Source organism: Pteropus alecto, unplaced genomic scaffold (genome assembly GCF_000325575.1).
Source record: "Pteropus alecto unplaced genomic scaffold, ASM32557v1 scaffold25, whole genome shotgun sequence".
In the NCBI taxonomy this organism is placed as follows: domain Eukaryota; kingdom Metazoa; phylum Chordata; class Mammalia; order Chiroptera; family Pteropodidae; genus Pteropus; species Pteropus alecto.
In genome coordinates, this window is record NW_006441955.1 from 4,919,722 (window position 1) to 4,940,806 (window position 21,085).

Here is a 21,085-nt window from a genome sequence, read left to right on the forward strand (position 1 = left end):
TGAGAGTCTCAGGGCGCTGAGGGTAGGAAAGCACATGGTTCTCTATGCTGTTGGCTTCCCGCTTCTCTACTGCAAGCTCGCAGTCACTGCTGTAGTGGGAAGCCTTTTAGCAATCGGGATGTGGAAAAGGAACGCTCCTCACTTAGCAGTCGCTTAGTAAATATCTGCTGAATGACTGAGTCTACAAAGAACAATTTCCTCAGTCCCTCCAACACACTGGACGCCACACTCACTGGGCGCCGAAGCTTCATGAAGCTAGGCGCAAGCCCTCCACTTCCCACCGCCTCCTCTTCAGGAGCACGTGGAGCTGCAGTAACTCTCACCTGAACCAGCTGGACTTGTCTCGCAGCCACCCAGCGATACACTGGAGCCCAAGTAAACTCCTCGCTCGGAATGGAAAAAAGGTGGAGAAAAGGAAATTTCGCGCCAAACGCTGTGGCCCCGCCCCCAGGCTGTCTCCACGTTCCGTCACCAGCCAGCCCTCCCGTCCCGCCCACCTGAGGACGCACGACGTACGTACGCACGCCAACGTGCAGCCGCCATCATAGATTCCACCGGAGTCGCTGTTTGCGGAAGGAAGTTCCTTACACTGCAGCATTTCCGGTTTCAGAGTAGTCGCCTAAACTCATAAATGAGACTTCCTCCATCTTTGTACATTTCTCACTTTTTTTTTTAACCTGGATGTGACGCACTAAAGGACCCGACAGAAATAGAATTGAAGGCGTTCTAAAATGGCGAACCGCACAGTGAAGGATGCGCACAGCATCCACGGCACCAACCCTCAGTATCTCGTGGAGAAGATCATTCGGACGCGAATCTATGAGTCCAAGTACTGGAAAGAGGAGTGCTTTGGGCTTACGGGTGAGTAGAGGGAGCGCGCCGACCCCCTATCGGCCGCTTTGTGCCCCAGTTCGCCTCACTAGGCGCCAGTAGGACTGGCCCCCTGGGGATAAGACTGGAGGGGAATCTGTCATCCAGAAAAATCTGAGCGACTACTGTGTGCCTATACTTGTGTTGCGGTTGGGCACACAGATGATAGGGCCTTATCCTGAAGGGTGTCTCAGTTGGGTTTTTTGAGTCATTCCATGTTTAATGTTAACTTGCCAAGTTCCAAACAGTGTTAAGTTCTGGGACCCCGAAGGTATATGAAAGTCAGCATGCCGGGAACCAAATTCATGATCTTATATTGTCCTTAAATCTGGACCATTTGTAATGTTTCCGCGTTCGGGTCCTAATATCAGTTTTTCAGCGAAGTTTTCCAGGTAGTCTTTTCATCTTTTAGTAACTGTTTTAGTTACTAAAACAGTAACTGGCTTTTCTTTTTAGTAACTGTTACTTCAGTGAGCCATGGCTGCCTTTACTCTGAAATGAGTATAATGCCCACCCCAAGGATTGTTCTAATCATTGACTGCAGTAACATAAAAAGTGTTTGGTATAGTTACAGGTATATATTAATAAAAAGTACTCAGGAATCAATGGTGGTGGTGGTGCTGGTTCTTACCACTGTTAAATACTTTCGTTACTGCTGCTGCCATCACCCCTAGCTGAGTGTCCATGGACAATAGTATTCTCATTCCATAGTTCTCTCCTTGGATTGATCCCGTAAGAGTTACGTCCTGTATATGTCAGTGCCTTCAAATTTATCTCTCCAGCCCAGGTATTTTCCTGAGATCTAAATCTCTAATTCGAAGACATGCCAACTCAGTGTGTCCAAAAGTGAACTCAGCACCCTTTTTTCTTCTAACACTAGGTTACGTTCCCTTGTGGTATATTTTCATTGCATTCTGTGCCTTCTTTCAACTACTCATCACACTTTTGTTATTTTTTCAGTGCTTTCTGCTTTGCCAGACTGTAGACTTTGTAATAGTAGTAATTGTGTGCCTCTTTATTTCTCTATCTGTATCTCTCGTACTTACAGAATTTATCCTAAAGGAACTTGAAATCTGATATATAAAATGATTTCTCATTAGTGGTATCTAACATTTGTTTTTTGCTATGTGTCAGGTGGGTATTAGCATTTATTTGTGTTGTCGCATTTGATTTTCACTATACCCTTAAACTTTGTACCTTTATTATTTAGATTTGAACTGACAGGCCCAAAAGAAGGTAAACTGACTTGCCCTTGTTCACACAGCTAATATTTGATTTTGACAGCAGCATTGCAAGGTTATTATCCCCATTCTGTAGATGAGGTTTGATCAAGGTTATGTAGCTATTGAGAAGTTGTTTTTCTTTTTTGTTTTATTTTGAGAACCAAAAAGGAACTTTGTAATGAATCTGACATGTTCACTGACCAAAAATAACTTCACAGAGTGCTCTGATCATAAATTCCTAAAGGGGCAGGTTGTTGTGGGTAGTCACACCCCATGCCTATAACTTCTTCAATAAAAGGTTTATCTTCACCTTAAGCAAGCCTTGTTCATTGTTCTTAAGCATCTAGATTAACTCACCTTTGAAATATCAGAGTATGCCCTTTTGGGTAATACCTAATCTTGTTAACTATCCTGTAATCCAATTATAGAGATTTCTCTACCTTGCTTTCTCCCACCATCATGTAATCTTCCTTAATCCCTTGCTTAATTCCAAATGTATAAAAAGAACTGCAAAATTCATTCTCCTGAGCATCTGAGATTTTGCTTTCTGGCATATCATCAGTGTGGCTCATAAAACTCTTACAAAAATTCTCTGCAGGTTTGGACATTCTTATGTCAACACTTTTAACTCATAATCTGGCAATGTTGGCCCTAACATAATGATGACAAGCATGGACTCTGAAGTTAGACTGCTTAGATTTAAGTCCAGGCCTTGCTATTTTCTGGCAGTGTACTTTGAGCAAGTCACTTAACCTTTCTTAGCTCTCATTTTCCTTAGCTGAAAACAGAGGCAGTGCTAGAATTTACCTCATGGCTTGTTGTGAAGATTAAATGAGGTAATACGAAATGCTTAGCAAACTACCTGGCATATAGTCATCCATAAGGTATATTAGGTGCTATCATCATTATTTATTATTATTATTATTAATCCACTCTTATTCTCTTACATTAAACTGTTGATGAGTATTCAGGAGCACTACACCTTGAACTAACTTCTCTCCACTTCCAACTGGGAAAAGCTTAGCCTTAATTAATGTCTGTGATGTCACTCTATTTGTTTTTTGTTTTTGTTTTTAGCTGAACTTGTAGTCGATAAAGCCATGGAATTAAGGTTTGTGGGTGGCGTCTATGGTGGCAACATAAAACCAACTCCCTTTCTGTGTTTGACCTTGAAGATGCTTCAGATTCAACCGGAGAAGGATATTATTGTTGAGTTCATAAAAAATGAAGACTTCAAGTGAGTGAAATATTGACTAATATAAAAGCTTCAATTTCAGTAGTCCAGAATTTGGCTTTGGTTAAGAGGAGTGATAACAATGAATCTAATTTCCACAGAGTTCCACTCACTCCTAGATTTTGCTCTTGAACTCTTCAATTTGTATTTTGTCTGTTTTGATTGTATTGATCTTCTGTACTTGATTTCAGTCTTGGTAACTTTCCTCCCCAAAAATGTATTTCACAAAGTCACCGGACACTCAAGGGTGAAGAAAACAACATAGTGTGGTAGATAAGAGGGAAATTTCTGGTGTTAGATATAGGTTCATGCCCACACTCTGTTGCTTATTAACTGAGACTTTACAAGAGTTACTTGATTTTCTAAGCTTTACTTTCTTTACCTGTAAAATAATGACAGTAATATCAACTCAGGAATGTGAAGGTTGAAGAAGATAGTGCTATAAATCTCATGACACAGTGTATATTGTATATTGCATGTTAAACACCCCCAAAATATGAGCTGCTCTTATTTTAATTACCCATTCTCAAGAAGCTCACAAACAAATATGAGAGACATAATAGTTTATTATGTGCCAACATCTATTCTAAGGAATTTACATATAATAATAATTTATTTAACCTTCACAACAACCCTATAAAATTATTATCCCTATTTATAGGGAAGGAAACTTAGGCACAAAGAGATTAAATAATTTCCCCAAGGTTAAACAGCTAGTGATAAAGCTGGATTCAGCATCCATATTATCTGTTATCTAAGAGATCTGAATGGGTGGTTGGCTATAAGAGGAAGAGAAAAGCAAGGAATCTTATGAAACATTAATAGCTAGAAAATTGCTAACTTTTATTAGGCACTTAATTTTATGTGCTGTAGCCAGTAAGTTAGGTACTATCATTTGCATTTTACAAGGATTGAGAAAACAAGTTAGTAAATAATGGAGTCAGAATCTGAAACCAAATGACTTTGACTTTTTTCCAGAACCAGTTTTCTGCCTATCAACAATTTATACAGTCATGTTTATATGTATTAGTTCTTGTATTGTTAGTAAATACAATTTTTATACTTTCTGTTGTTAAATTCAGTATCTCAGTTGATTCTTACAATAATCCTGTGAGGTAAATAGGTTCTATCTTAGTTTTGCAGATGATATAATAGACTCTGAAAGTTGAACATGTCCTATGTTCCTGCATCTAGTAAGCGGTAGAATGGGAACTTGAACTCAGGTCTCCATACTTTAGCTCTTTCTACTGCCCCATGCTGCCTCTAAAATTGCAGCTTTCTCATCTCCCAATGAGAAGAAACTTGTTTACTACTGTCATGAGAAAAGCATGTTGTAAAACTCAGGAACTTTTTAGGATGAACTTTTAGAACCTTTTAGAATTTTTTAGGAAATATTTCACTTTCATTTATCGGTCAGGTATGTCCGCATGTTGGGAGCACTTTACATGAGGCTGACAGGTACTGCAATCGATTGCTACAAGTACTTGGAGCCTCTGTACAACGACTATAGAAAAATCAAGAGCCAGAACCGAAATGGGGGTGAGTATGGTTCCACGTGACTGGACCTTCATCCCTGAGCCAGTTTTTGTTTTCACCAGTATCTCTACCCTCGCTTTGTCACATACATTGCGAGTGCTCCCCTTCATCTCCTTCATGGGGAGTACTCTATTAAGACTACTAGCTTCCTGTTGGTCTTAGCCATCCTGCCCTGTCTGCTCCCCTTTCCAACTGCATCTTATGTTAATCCATGCCTTACATCATGTATTCCCTCCATATGTGCTCTGTCCCATAAGATCTAGCTACAGAATGACCTTCTCCATAAAAGCTTTCCCCAAACCTCCCAAAGTTAGTTTTCCATATGTTACATCTTTACAGTTCTTTCTACTGGCCTATCCTCTAGCACTATGCTTCACACTACTGTATATAGACTAAATGTACTTACTCATACTTATGTGGGAGTCCCATTGAAAAATAAGAAGTATATCCAACAAGGGCAGCTCCATACCTTTTACAAAGAGACATTTTTAGTGGTAAAGTGGGATTTGGGATAATGCAATCAAAACCTTTTTTAGTGTCATAAAGTTTGGTGACATTTGCCTTTCCCCTCTACATGTATCATTAAGCAGTTTGAAGGTTAAGAATATGGTATTAGACTTTAAAACTTTTGTTAACTTATTAATTCATTCACTGAATAAGTACGTATTAAGTGCCACTGTCATTCCAGGTACTATGCTATGTTTTAGAAATAACATGGTGAACAAGATGGACATGGTTATGGCCAATGTGGAATTAATTATTTATGATTATATTATACTAAACTAAGATAGGGTTTCTCAACCTGTTGACAGTTTGGGCCAGATAACTCATTGTTGTGGGGAGCTGTCCTGTGCATTGTAGGATATTTAACAGCATCTCTGGCCTCCACCCACCAGGTGCCAGTGGCACCCAAGTTACTGGGGGCAAAACACCCCTGGTTGAGAACTACTGAACTAAGGGAGTGTTTACAATTCTGAAATTGCTCTATTAACCATATAAAATATAAGTTCTATATTCAGAAACATAGTGGCTTTACATGAGAAATTACACTTTAATTATAACCTATTCAAGAATCTCACCCCTATAAAATTCACTACTATTTGTGCTTGCTTTTTTGTCTCTCCTGCTAATTGGGACAGCCTCATTTACCCCTTTATCCCCAGCTCCTAAAAGAGACCTGGCACATAGATGATCTCAATAAAGGTGAGTTGACTGAATGAAGGTAAGTGGTGATGATGAGGCTATGAAGGGCTATAGTTTGAGCCCAAGTTTAACAGTAGTCCCTTCTTTGTAATTGCCACACTATAATAGTTTTATTAGTAAATGTGCAGAGAAAGGGAAGCTGCAGAGAATTCATACTTTCTATAATAGATACTTTGTTAGCTACTTTACATATAGAGTCTTACATTTCTTTTACATTTCAGCTATCTAAATTTATCTCCAGCTTGCTTGAGCTTATGATTTTTCTTTCAGAGTTTGAACTGATGCACGTAGATGAATTCATCGATGAACTACTGCACAGTGAGAGAGTGTGTGATATCATTCTACCCCGACTACAGGTAAGAAAGGTCACCCTTCTTCCCCCTAAAACAGGCAGATAGACATAATAAACCGCTGAAGCTAATGCATTTCAGGGGTCTTAATATGTAATCTTCATATCTATGAAAAAGATAGGAAGTAGGAGTGAGAGGAAAGCAGATAATTTGAAGAGATGGGCTTTAAAAGTGAATAACACAAGAAAACTTTAAAATGGTAGATCAAGGAGATTATAGCTAGGCTAGGTTTTTAAACTTTGTGAGCAGCTTTTTTTGCAAATTAATCCTCATATAAAAATTCAGGATATAAAACAGATCAAAGGAGGGTCAGGAATGGGAGACTGAGACTTTAACCCTTAAAATATCACCGTAATCATCTTGTTTCCTTTTCCTAGAGTTAAATGATTATCCATGAAGCACCTTTCAGGAATGAGTTTTAGAGAGTATGATTTTAAAACTACTGTTGGAAATACAAAAAGAAAACATCCAGTGGGTAGCCTAAAGAGAATGTGGAGAGAGATCTGGAGGTTTCTAAAGAGAAAGTGGCAAGATGACCGAACAGGGAATAAAGAGACCTAAGTTTCTGGGTTTAATTAGAGCTAACTAGCTGTGGAACCTGGTCTTATTTTCCCATCCGTAAAATGAGGAAACTATTAGACTACTTCAGTGGTCTTTAAACTGCTCTGTGGACTGTTTTAAGGTTACTGAGAGGAATGAGACAACCTCACATATTCCAACCAGGACAGCTCCTTTTTTCTCTAAGTTACACATTGGGCTTGAGGGTGCAATTTCATTTGAACAAAGGCTTTTTTTCTTTAAATGGCTTTATTAAGGCATAACTGACATAGAATAAACTACATATATTTAAAGTGTACAGTTTGGTAAGTCTTGACACGTATACACCTTTGAAACTATCATCACAGTCAAGAATAGCGAACTTACCCATCACCCCAAAAAGTTTCCTCCTTTTATGTAATCCCACCCTCCCACTACTCTCCCTCATCCCTAGGTAACCACTGATATGCTGTCTATTACAATAGTTTATTTTTCATTTTGGAATAATACAGTGCATTCTCTTTTTGTCTGTCTTTTCTCACTCAGCATAATTATTTTGAAATTCATCCATATTGTTGCATGTATCAAGTTTATTTTATTTCTGAATAGTATTCCATTATATGGATATAACACAATTTGTTTACCCATTCATCTGTTTATGCAGAATTGTGGGATACAAAATTCAATCTACAAAAATCAGTTGTATTTCTATATACTAGCAATGAACAACTGGAATTTAAAATTTTATTAAAAATATTTACATCAAAAAATACTAAAAAATTAAGGTAATTTTGTCAAAAAGTATGCAAGACCTACACTTAAAACTACAGAACATTGCATTACTGAGAAATTAAAGACAAGTAAATGAAGAGAGATGTTTATGGTATATCTTACACCATGATTAACAGTTGTTTAATTGTCAATTCTCCCATTTTAATCTATAGATTCAATTCCAATCAAAATCTTAGTAGACTTTGGTAGAACTTGACAAGCTAATTCTAAAATTATATGAATATGCAAAGGACCTAGAATATCTAAAAGAACTTTGAAAAAGAACAAAGTAGGAGGACAAACACTACCTGATTCCAAGACTTGGTATAGTAACCAAAACGTGTTATATTGGCATGAAGATAGACAAATGGATCAATGGAAGAAAATAAAAGGACCACAAGTAAATTGTGGGTGTGTGTATGTGTAGTTAATTAGTTTCCTACACAGATGTCATTGAGAAAGAATAATCATTTCCATAAATAGTGCTGGAATAATTGAATAGCCATGTGGAAACAAATCTCCATCCTTAGCTCACATCGTATGTAAAAATTAACCTGAAGGTGATAATAAACTTAATCATAAATGCTAAGACTATGAGATTTCTAAAAACAATAGGAAATCTTAGTAACCTTGGGTTTGAAAAACTTTTCTATAATAAGACATAAAAACATGAATTATTTATTAAAAATTAATAAATTGGCCTTGCTAGGTATAAACCAAAAGGGATAAAGATAAAAGGTCACGTAGTATATAATTTTTTTTATGTCATATATCCAGACTGGGTAAATCCATAGAGACAGAAAGCAGATTAGTGGTTACAAGGGGGCTGTTGGGAGGGGGGAATGAGGAGGGATTACTTAATAATAGGTGTGGGGTGGTTTCTGGTGTGATGAAGTTTTCAAACTGGTGCGATGAAGTTTTTAAACTGGTGCGAGGTGGTGGTTGTATAGCATTGTGAATACACTAAAGACCTCTGAATTGTACACTTTAAAATGGTTAATTGTACGTTATATGAATTTCACCTCAATAAAAAAAACAGATCAAAGGGATCTGAAAAACTTCAAAGTGGGTACTAGAATGAATTGTAAGTATTTGATAAACGGATGAGATAAATTTGCTCGATGCAGCAAACAAGGTGGTTAAAAGCAGTTGGTAGGCGAGTGCTCACACTTAAATACAATGGACCAGCTCTTCCTTCACAGTGACCCAGTTACAGGAAAATCTTATAAAAATCCTGAAAATGAGCACAGTATATATTTCCTCTTCCATATTGACTGCTGTAGTGAAGAGAAGAAGATTTCAAATCTGAAAACCTGTTTCCAGGGCCCAATTCTCATACTAAGTGTTTATACATTTTATTAGCTGCTCTAATTATTATATCATCATCCTTATTATTATCCTTAGTTGCTATCATTATTTTTAGAAATACTACAAGAAATGGAATTCTTTGAAGTACAGTCAGGTTGTAAATAAGGGTTCCAAAGCATAGTCAGCTCTGAGCAAGCCTAGTGATGTAAATGAAGTAGTCTGCATAGAGTCCGGAAGAGTAAGAACAATCCTCACTGAGGAGAAATTGAAATCTGACTGATATCTGTTATATCACCAAGATGTGTGTTCTGGTCTGGGCTTCTACATACACCGGATGGTGTGACCCTTAAGACTACCTTTTGCTCTGATTCTGTTCTTACTAAGTAATCCAAAGCTCATGTGCCTGACATTGGCAGGAAGCTGCTGTAGAATGAATTGTAATTTCATCAAATACTATGAATATATTGACTTTAGAAACTTTCGAGTCTGCTGAGCATTAAAGATTCTGGATGCCTATCTGATGCAGTCCTGGATCCCAAACTGTAGTGATCCTGTGACTGGAGACCCCTTTTCTAAGGACTGACTTCACTGAGTGGCATCTTTGTCTCATTCAACTTTTACAGAATTTTGTTAGGGATGAGTGAGAGTTGAGTAGCATGCAATTGTTACTATTTATTCTTGGGCTATCCAACATTCTTTATGTCCGTGGTAAGAAAATGTTAAGGGATCTTATGACCCAGCCAGTCCATTTGGCAGTTTTGAACTCACCTTTGCCTTTCAAGTCCTTAGTCACTTGATAAGTACTGCTAAGCCACATCTAAGAAAATGGAACCAGAAGATTGTTTCCTGTGCCTTATGAAAAATGAATGGCTTTAGACAGCTCCCTAAATCTTGGATCTACTGGAGAATTGGTGCTACTAAAGCAGGACGCAAGGCAGTTTAGCCCCTAAACTGGGCTGAACCTCAGTGGCTCTCTTGGGATATTTTCTGATCTGAACCTCTCCTGATGGAACTACCAGCCAGTCGTCTCAGCCATGAATTTGTGGCTCTTTTTTGAAGCCCACATTTTTTATTTAAGGCTACAACTATACTGATTGATATCCCAGTGAACTTACAGTATAAAATCACAGGGAATAGAGCAGACAGAAAATGGTGTTCCCTTCAGCTTTGTATTTGTTTTCAGGGGAACTTAAGAGTGTATAGATTATTCCAGGTCTTTTCCTTAGGAAAATCTTGAACTGTCTAGGATGTCTTCAAAATGAAATTGCCTTAGCTATTGTTTGTTTTTCTGTTAATCCCAGAAGTCCACTATTAGGGCTTCAGGACATAAAGGAGCTAGGAAGGCTCCCTAACTCATTGTGTTCTTTATAGAAACGTTATGTGCTAGAGGAAGCTGAGCAACTGGAGCCTCGGGTTAGTGCTTTAGAAGAGGACATGGATGACGTGGAGTCCAGTGAAGAGGAGGAGGAGGAGGATGAAAAGGTCAGGTACCTGGGAGCTTAAGGGTTGGAGGAAGGATAGTTATAGGGGATGATTCCTTTTTTGTTTTGCTTTTAATTTTTAACTTTCTTTAACCAAAAAAAATGTAAGAGCATGTGCTTTAGAGTTAAATAGGCCTTGATTCATTTCTCAGCTCTTCTATATATAGTGGTATATAGTGGAATTATCTAATCTCAGTTTTCTCCTTTTTAAAGCAAGAATAATATCTTTCTGTTAGGACTATAATGAGTATTAAATGAGATGATATACATAAAGCCCTTAATATTGGGACATTATAATATTGTCTAATAAGTAGTAACTATTAAAATAAATACTTGAGACAAAAATAATACTGTTTATAATTGAACTCATCCTAAGAACTAAGCCTGGATTAAGGGGGGAAACGTGCCTACTACATGGTCATGTTCTTTCACTATTTGCTATAATGCTGAAAACTTGAAATAACCAACCTGTCAGGGAGCAGTCAGATAAACTATTATATCAACTTAACAGACTATGAGGCAGCCATTAAAACTGTTAGGAAAAGTATATGATAATGTGGAAATGCTTACAGAAAGTTAAAAAAGGACTTAAAACTTATTTGTGATTAAAACTGAAGTAACAATTATGTATAGAAAGAGGCTGGGGGAAATACAAGAAATGCTGGCTTGTGGATACTGAGACAGTACAAATGGAAGTATAGCTCTGAGCCATCAGGCTCTCGTTAAGGCGACTGCAAAAGGAGGCACAGTCATTCATGAATTCAAAGCTGTGCAAAGCTGAGGTGCTCTTCTGTGGTGAGTGAACCAAAGTAGGGTTTTTTTTTTTTTAATAGAAAATTTCAGTTACATACCAAAGTGGAGAGAATGTGCCTCAATTTACCTGTCAACCTAGCTTCAACGGTGATCAGCAGAGCCATTTTGTTTCCTCTATATCTGTACCCATTTGCCCCCATCAGTGACCTGGAAGCAGACCACAGCTGTCATCTATTTCATCCATATTTCAGAAGGGCTCCCTTTTTAAGTATAACTGATACCATCATCACCCCACCCCCAAATTAATAATTCCTTAATTCTATCAAATATTCAATATTCACATTTCCCCAACTGTCTTGTATTTTTTAATAGTTTCAGTTAGTACTCAAATAAGGTCAATAAATTTTAATTGGTTTTTATGTCCCTTAAGTATTTTGTAGTCTTCTCAGTTCCCTTTTCTTTTGCAGTTTTTAAATATATCAGGTTAAATTTTTCTATAAATGTCTTCACATTCTGTATATTTTTTATTGCCACTGTTGTATCACTTAAGATGTTCATTTGTCCCTTGTATTACTTTTAAACTAGTTCTTAGATCTAGAGGCTTAATTGGATTTGGGGATTTAACCCCTTTGAAGTGGAGCAAACTACTTCATAGGTAGTCATGTCCTTTCCCTAGGATGAACGAAAGTCTGATTCTTTTTGTTGCTGCTGATGTGTCTAGATCCATTAAGGGTTGTAAAATGATGATATTCTAATTCTTCATTTCCTCGACACTGCTATAGAGAGAAACCTCCCAAATCAACATTTAGTTTTCATAGGTAGTTTATATAGGAAAGGCAAAATTCATATTTCCTTTTATCAGTTTTTAAAATGAGTTGATTCCACAGTATCCTGCCAAGGTGAATGCTCTTTTGTTCTTGGTAACATTGTGAATTCATGGATTTAAACATCTCTGATGTGTTTTGAGCCATTATTATCCTTCTTGATGCTCAAATTGTCCCATCTTTGGCCAGTGGGGGCTCTTCAACTTGACTCGTGAGACTTTGATACATACTAGTCCTCATCGTCCTTGCTAATATATGCTCTAGTTATGTTGTTAGCTTCTGCCCTGCTCCCCACAACCTAGCCATTTTCTAAGGAGCCCTTGGTTCTATTTATTGAGATACGGTATTTAGATACCACAACTTGGGTACTGTAAGTGCTTGTTGCTGCAGGTCTATTTGGTAGGTTTTTTTGTCCTAAGAGTTATCCCCCTATGTATTCAAATTACTGTTTTTTAAAGTCTCCTGAAGGTAGAGTTTGGGACAGAATGGGAAGGAGAGTGTAAGCAGTGTTTCTAGATGGCTCTCTATAAGTCTGTGCTCATCACTGACCCATCTCATTTCCAGCTGGAGAGAGTACCATCACCTGACCATCGGCGGCGAAGCTACCGAGACTTAGACAAGCCCCGTCGCTCTCCCACACTGCGCTACAGGAGGAGTAGGAGCCGGTCTCCCAGGAGGTAAGGCCCTAGTTATCTGCTTCTTCCAGGGAAACTTTAAGTGCTATAGTATAGAAGTTTGGACTTAGTGAAGGAAAAATGCCAGTAAAATGCCAGATAAGGAGAATGTTTGCTCGCCTAGTCTATCAGCAAAATAATCACCCACAAAACTTCAGTGGCAGACAGTAACAATCTATTTAAGTTCACAAGCCTGCAGTCAGTGATATAAGCTGGGCTTAGGCAGTTTTTGAGGATGTTCACTCACCTGTTTTGCAGTCAGCCAGTTTGTGATGGCTTTAGTTAGGATGCCTGGGGCAGCACATCTCTTCACGTGTGTCTCGTTCTAGGCTAGTTTAGGCATGTTCTCATGGTGGTGACAGAATTAAAGAGCAAACAAGCCTGATCAGCAGTTATCTTTCCACTGTCTACTTCTATCACATCTGAAAATATCCCATTGGCCAATGCAAGTCACATGGCCGATCCCAGACTTGAAGTGGGGATTGTGCTAAAGCGACATGACAGAGGACATGGATAATAGAGATGGGTGAAGAATTGGGCTAAGTTTTATAATCTGCAACATCCAGTGTATACCTAGTAAGGCTTTTTTTTTCTCTCTCTCTCTTCTTTCCATATAGGCGGAGTCGGTCTCCAAAACGGAGGAGGTAGGTCTTCAGTGATTTGCAATGAAGGATAGGGATTTGGGGAGGGAGATGCTGTTGTGACTGCGTTGTCGGCGAGATATGAGTCTGAACAGTCATTTTCACAGCCCTTCCCCTCGCCGAGAAAGGCATCGGAGCAAGAGTCCAAGACGGCACCGCAGTAGGTCCCGAGATAGACGGCACAGATCCCGCTCCAAGTCCCCAGGTATGTAGCATTTGGACCTTTTGCTATTGGTTGTCTTAACAAAGAAATGTAATAGAAGCAGTTAACCTCCTGCAATACCTGAGAGCCTAACTTATTACTGTTTAGAAAAGGAAATCAATTTAGACCGGAAAGATTAAGAGTTCACACCTTGACTGTCATTTATAAGCTTTGCTGATAGGATGATGAGCTTCAGTTTTTTCATCTGAAGTTATAGGAATAAGACTTAACAGAGTAGTGGCATATGAAATGGGTTCAGTTCTCCTCTCCCTACCCCACAAACACAGCTCAGTTCAGAGAGGTGCTACCAACTAGAGGTGTCCCATGGGCCAAAAAAATATTAAGCCAATGGAAGGGATTAAGAGAGGTGAAAATGATAGTGGAGAAGAGTAGAATCTCATTCATCCAATGGCTTTTCTTCCCCAGGTCACCACCGGAGTCACAGACACAGAAGCCACTCAAAGTCTCCTGAAAGGTATGGATTAATTCTGTTTTGACTTAAGAATTTCATTCTTTATTCAGAAATTAAAGTCTCAATCACAACTAAACTAGACCTGAAATTTTCTTGTTAATAATGGGGATAATTAGGATTTCTCCTTCATTACAGGACAAAACTAGCCTGTTGCCTGAGAATTGCTAGAAATATGTTTGTGGTGTTTTGTTTTTCCCTGTAGGGCTGCTGCTTTGAATAGAAGCAGGGCATAAGCTTTGGTCTCAGGAGACCTGCGCTTGCATCCCAACTTTTACGGAGTGACACTGGACAAGTCACTTTGATGAACTTTCATTAGAAATCTCTATATGCTACATACATGCTTAGGTGCACTCTTATCCTCTCAGAGATCATTTTCTCAATGATAAATTTTGGATAGTAATGCACAACTCATTTTATTGCTCTGAGAAAAACACGGCGCACATTTAATGAACATTGGTATCATTTCCATCTCAGTTCTGTGTCAGCATACTCTGGTCTTCCTCAAAAGTCCTTGCCCAGCTATTAAATTTCATGATTTGTATGTGTTGCCATTTCAGATCTAAGAAGAGCCACAAGAAGAGCCGGAGAGGGAATGAGTAATGGACTCAGTTTGGATTTAGTCTAAATGGCCTCCTTCAGAAAAGAAGGCATCTGTCCACATGGAAGGATTAAGATCTACTCCTCAGGCAGCTATGAGAATATTTTAGGAGTTTTTTTACGTAAAAGTTTCTCCACTTTTTTTTTTTTAATGAAAGATGCGCTGAGTTTTCAAATTTATGAGGATAGAAAGGATTTGAAGAGTGGAAGGTATATGAATGACAAGGAGAGGATGTGGCCGCCTAGTGATAACTTTTGTTATTAAATTTCACACGCCCATTTCCCATCTTTCTGTGGTTTAGTTTTTGGTTTACTCCATGATTGAAACTTCTGAGAATGCTAAGATTTATGCTGCTACTGTTACATTCAGAGATCAAGTCAGTAAAACATATTGGCACTAACTTTTTTCTCAGCAGTAATAAATGGCAATAAACATGAAAACTGACTGATTAATAGCAGCTTTGTAAGAAAAGAATGCAAATGTAAGACTTCTTCTGGATCATTTAATCCAGTTGCACTGAACAGTTCAACAAACAGTAAAACTTAACATCTTTTCTACAGCATTCTTATAATAGTGTTGTATCTTCTACACAAGCCTTGAATTCCAGGCTAAGGTGCTCAGCCTTTATCTTACAAGCGTTGACATTATCCAAGTCTAGGCAGTAGTGGTAGGGCAACAACACTGAAAAGGTTTGATGGAAGAGAAAAGTAATACCACTCGGGGTTTTGACCTGATCTGCTGAACAACAGTGCCATTCACAAAGCCAGAAAATACAGCAGGAAAAAATCAGGATATGGGGGGCATGTAGTGAGGGTTGTGATAGTGAAAATGGTCAGTTTAAGTTTGAGACAGCTATGATACAACTAGGTAAAGCCCAGACAGTTGGAAATAGGGACTGGCTTTGAGCATAGTCATCTATCCCCGAACTGACAATGTTTAGGTAATTGTGGAAGATGTAGAATTAAATGACGTTGCCAAGGGAGTGTGCGTATGTGTAAGAAAAGGCAACAACAGAACCACAGGCAACAGCAACTCTGGTGAGAGGATGAAGTGCAGTCACCTATTGAAAACTGAAATGAACCATTTCAAATTAGGAGAGAGTAGGTCTAAGGATAAGCAAAATAGGGACTCAGAAGTGTCCATGGGCATTGATAATCAAGAGGGTGTTAAGATCTTTGCTAGAAAAGTTCTATTTACCTGTACTTACCTTTCCTCCTTTAAAAATGGAAAAGTGATATGAATGACTTCCTGCATCTCTGGTCCCAGCAAGAATTGTAACCAACTGCCTCATCGGATGGATCCAGCTTCTTGGGAAACCATATCTGGTCATAGGATAAACATTCTATTGCTTGCTATCGAACTGAAGGATTTTTGCAGCAATATTAAAGCATTTTGGAATATTTGAGATTTCATATTCTTCAGTGATTCCTGATAAAACTTTCAGCTAATAAAAACTGTCCGTATAGGTGTTATGATTTATCATACAACTATATATGACTGCCTTTAAAAGTTAAATATAAGCACCTCTACTTCCATCGGACAGTCCTAGCAATTTTTTTCTTTACCAGTGATCTAGATGAAAAGACATGTCTTTTTCCTAAATAACCTACAGACCAATCAAGTTGTCATCTAGTATACTGTTAAATTTTTTACACTTAAAAATTTTAAAACCTGCCTTAAAAAACCCTAATGATTTTTAATAGCAGAAATAAACCTCCCCAAACATAAACTATAAACTTAAAGCATACTTATTTTAGAGATATGATAAAATCTGGACCAAATAGGGGCAGCATAGCCAACCTAAAGCAGGAAGTAGACTGCCCCTATTCTCTCAGTACACAGAGGTAACAGTGAGTGGAACACAAATATCTCTGGAGAGCATTTTGGTAAATTACAGATTTGCAGAGGAGATGGAACTTAAGGATATACCTTGCTGAATGGCCATTTCTGTCATCTATGTGCTAGCCTAGTGGATGAGGCCTTGGAACTGTAGCTTTATAACTTTTTGGTCTATGAAGATACATTTTGCAACTTACCTGTGTACATATACTGTACTGAAAATTTTTTCAGGAAAATATTTGTATTATGCAAAACATTCTGATGTTTACAGTATCAGTTTTTAATGTTGGGTACAAACCACTAAATTGCTTTCACGTTCCCACACTTTGAATTATATTGCCTTAAAAACTTTGCTATAGGGAAAAATGACATTTCTAAAAAATGAAGGGAGAAATGTGTTCTCAGGGACAAAGGAAATAATGGATTTGGTGAGAGGCTTCCAATATAACAACCCAACTTAAAAGCTCATTCTCCCTAGCCCCTTTGCATTATCTTCAGTAGACTGATTTAAGTTCAAATAAGCATTAATGAGAAAAGAATGATCACAAATACTGGCCACTCCCTCCAAAAAGTTAAGTTCTCCACAGACTCAAAAATGATATAGCAAGGTGATCTGTTTTTAAAAATGCAAGTATATAAATCAAAAGGAGATTAAAAGATAAAAGATGGAAAATAAGTTTAGCAGAGTAAAAAATTAAGATTTGAAAAATCAGAAATTAAACTTTAGAAGACTAAAATAAACAAGGTTTTGAGAAAATAGGCTGGAGGAAATTAAAAGTGGAAAATAAAAGCTACAGAGAAAACAAGAAATCCTACATATACATAATGGAAATTTCTGATGAGAACTGGGTAAATTAAAGTTCCAAAAAAATAGAATTTTCTGAAATAATAAGCACTCTATCAAGAAATATCCTGATAAAGTTAAGATAATCATGGGGATCCACGCAGAGAAATCATGTAAAGAGAAAAAGAATTAAGGTCTCAGATCTTAGAGCAAACTTCACAAGGCAGTGAAGCAAAAGGCTCCAAAGGGCTGAGTAAAAGTGCCATGAATTTTATACACAACCTAAGTTGTCTTTAAAATAAAAAAGGAACAGATATTCTCAAGTATGCGTGAACTTACAAGCATTCAATCACTTGGGAAAAAATTGCCCGATAATGTAATTCACCCAACAAGAAATGAATCAAATTAAGGAGTTAGGAAAGAAGCAGTAAAAGAAGTAGTGGTAAACATTTTAAAAACTGATAATGGGAAATGATTATAAGATTCAAATTAAATATATGAACATTGTCTATATAGAAATAATATAACTAGGAAGTAGAGGAACTCCTAAGTGTACTAGTTCATTTATCTTAATAGGAATCATATACTGTAACTAAAATGTACATAAAGCTAGAAAAAAGATTCCAGCCTCTTTAATATTTCCTATAATTATCTTTAATTTTCATAGGAAACTTAGAACTAGATTCTCTTATACAAATTAAAGTTTTAAGTTGAGCATTTCATTTTCACATTTTTTTCCTTTTGCTAAATCCAAGTAAAATTAACTTACCATAACAATATGAGCCCATTTTTGTAAAACGATTTGGCAATATGTCACAGGAACCTTAGAACTTTTATCTGTTTTACCTAATCATCCCATTTATAGGAATTCACCATAATAGGAAAACATACACAAAAACAGCTTTATCCTAAAAATGAAACTAGACCACTTTCTTACACCATATACCAAAAAAATCCCAAAATGGATTACAGACTGAAATATAAGACCTGCAACCATAAAATTCCTAGGAGAAAACATAGGCAATAAAGTCTTTGACACTGGTCTTAGCAATCATTTTCTGGATATGTGTCCTAAGGCAAAGAAACAAAAGCAAAAATAAACAAATGGGACTACATCAAACTAAAAAGTACTTGCGCCACAAAGGAAAACATCAACAAAACAAGGGCAACATACTGAACTGGAGAAGTTATTTGCGAATGATATATCCAATGGTAGTTAATATCATAATATATATATAACTCATACAGCTCAGCATCAAAAAAACAATCCAAGGATCACTTCTTGCCTTCTGGCTAAAATCAAGTATAGTATCTGTTCTTGCCAGTTTAAAACAATACAAGGACACGAATAGACAAGACACATGAAAAGATGCTCAACGTCACTAATCAGGGAAATGCAGATCAAAATCGCAATGAGATACCACCTCAGACCTGACAGAAATGGCTATTATCAATAAATTAACCAGTGTAGGCGAGGATGTAGAAAAAAAGGAACCCTCATGTACTCTTGATGGGCTTGTAAACTGGTGCAGCCATTATGGGAAACAGTATGGAGGTTCCTCAAAAAATTAAAAATAGAACTGCCATATGATCCAGTAACTCCACTTCTGGGTATTAATCCAAAGAAATCCAAAACACTAATTCAAAAAGAATTAGTGCACCCCACCCCTATATTCACTGCAGCATTATATACAACAGCCAAGATATGGGAGCAACCTAGGTGTCCACTGACAGATGAATGGATAAAGATATGGTACATATATACAATGGAATATTAGCCATAAAAAAGAATGAAATCTTCCCATTTGCAACAACATGGATGGACCTACAGGGTATTATTATGTCAAGAGAAAAAAGTCATACAGAGAAAAACACCACATGAATTCACTTACATGTAGAATCTAAACAAAATAAAAAATCAAACTCAACAGGAACAAATTCAGAGATACAGGGAACAAACTGATGAATTTCAGTGGTGGATGGGTGAAAAAAATGAAAGGGATTAAGAAGTACAAATTGCCAGATACAAAAATAGTCATGGGGATGTAAAGTACGGCATAGGGAACATAGTCAATATTATTGTAATAACTATGGTATCAGATGGGTGCCAGACTGACTCATCATGGTGATCACTTCGTAAGATATATAAATGACTAATCACTATATCGTACACCTGACATATAATATTGCATGTCAACTATAATTGAAAAACATTTTAAAAAATAGCTTTAGCCCATCACTTTACAAATATTTTTTATATATATGAAAAAACGATGTAGCAAAATTGATCATCTTAGAGGACTGAAAAAATTACACAGTACATTATTAATATTCACATTTTTGAATAGTCTTTAACGGCAAGGGAAAATATTAATGTCTCTATTATGAAACATACAAAACATTTTAAAACAAAAGGGTATGTGTGTTCTCTGCATAAGATTAATTTTTTGGACTTTTCAACTGCTCTACAATAAATGTGAATTCATAAAACCTTTTTAAGTTTACAACTTCTATGAAAAGTTTGCAAACTTATGAAACTGAGCTGCTACTTTATAAACTACAAACTAGGAGTCTTCAACTAGGAATAGTTTTGCTAGTTATTGAACACTGACAATTGCTGAAGAAGGGACAAATTAGATGCTGAAAATTACTATATATAACACTGTCTGTCCTATAAGTAAAGCCTAGGTTACTGTGGTTTATTGGCCCATAAATTCATTTTGCCAGATGGTATAGTGCTTTCCTTTAGGAAGGAAGGGGGTAGTCTGAGTTGGGGTAGTCTAGTTGCAGATTTTCTTTTTAATAAAAATTTCAAATATACACAAAGTAGAACAAAATGAACACCCTGTACACCTCATAACCTATTCTCTAAGACCTGAAAGGAGATGAAATACTTGAACACTAAAAGAAAATCTTGAATGCTCCAAGTTTTATTTTAACATAAAAACACACATTGAGCCAGGTATCTCATTAAGAAAACAAATTAGCTAACTCCACCACTTGGTAGGATTCTGAGTGCTGAAGCTCTAATATGAAAAACTAACAGTAAATACGCCTGATCTTAACATAAAATAAATACCTTTTTAGGACTGTAAATATGGCAGGAAAGCCTTCAACCTCCTACAATAGATTTCAAGCATCTTCCATGTTGGAAAATATGGCAAAAGCCCAGGTAGTCTCCTATTTAAGTAATGCATATCTGAGGAAGCAGAACAAAGATAATACACTGTCCATTAAATACATTTCTTTTTATTTATTCTGTAGATTTCTGAAGAAATCTATAGCATTTAGCCTAACCCCTGGCAAGTCTCTCTAATTGAGGGGTTTAGACAAAATGACTTTATCTCAATGTCTACTACCCAAAATAGCTAAAATATCTACCATCAATGACACAAGTTTGAATTCCAACTATAATCACTGACCACAAGCATTACTGGTAAACACCATCCTAGCAAGTGTGCTTTCCAGGTAGTAGTACAGGACTCAGAATGGACAGTCTGACATATACTAGTTCCTCACAAATAAGAATTACCTTGCCTCCACTCTAACAGTCAGTATCAGTCTGTGTTTAAAATCTCTTCTTCAAAAGATCTGTTTCAATTCTATTTCCAAATTCACTTCATTGTTTTGTACCTTGGTTTTCTCAATGACAAAATGGAGATAGCATCTGCTTCTATCAACTTCATATGGGTGTTGTGAAGATCTAATAAAATAAAGGACACGAAAAGATCCTTGGATTTCTAAAACTAAGTCTGTAAGTTAGAATACTCTATTCAGTGAGAGTA

The 21,085-nt window shown here is 37.1% G+C and overlaps 2 protein-coding genes across 4 annotated transcripts in view; one reads left to right on the top strand and one right to left on the bottom strand.

Annotated features, from left to right (window-relative positions):
• Positions 1 to 460, bottom strand: part of ORC1 (origin recognition complex subunit 1) — a 26,898-nt gene extending 26,438 nt beyond the window's left edge. For 2 of the 3 annotated variants that reach the window (XM_006919197.3, XM_006919198.3), the window contains exon 1: positions 324 to 460. The gene's annotated coding sequence lies outside the window, so the exon portion shown is untranslated. The remainder of the gene's footprint in view (positions 1 to 323) is intronic. The other variant, XM_025052058.1, reaches the window with a different exon arrangement.
• Positions 461 to 532: 72 nt separating this feature from the next.
• Positions 533 to 16,084, top strand: PRPF38A (pre-mRNA processing factor 38A). Its single transcript, XM_006919199.3, has 10 exons — positions 533 to 861; positions 3,171 to 3,330; positions 4,745 to 4,866; positions 6,337 to 6,422; positions 10,404 to 10,514; positions 12,655 to 12,767; positions 13,382 to 13,408; positions 13,513 to 13,610; positions 14,034 to 14,082; positions 14,637 to 16,084. The coding sequence occupies exons 1-10, from the start codon at positions 732 to 734 to the stop codon at positions 14,677 to 14,679; spliced, it is 939 nt and encodes a 312-aa protein (XP_006919261.1). The 5' UTR covers positions 533 to 731; the 3' UTR covers positions 14,680 to 16,084.
• The last annotated feature ends 5,001 nt before the right edge of the window (positions 16,085 to 21,085 follow it).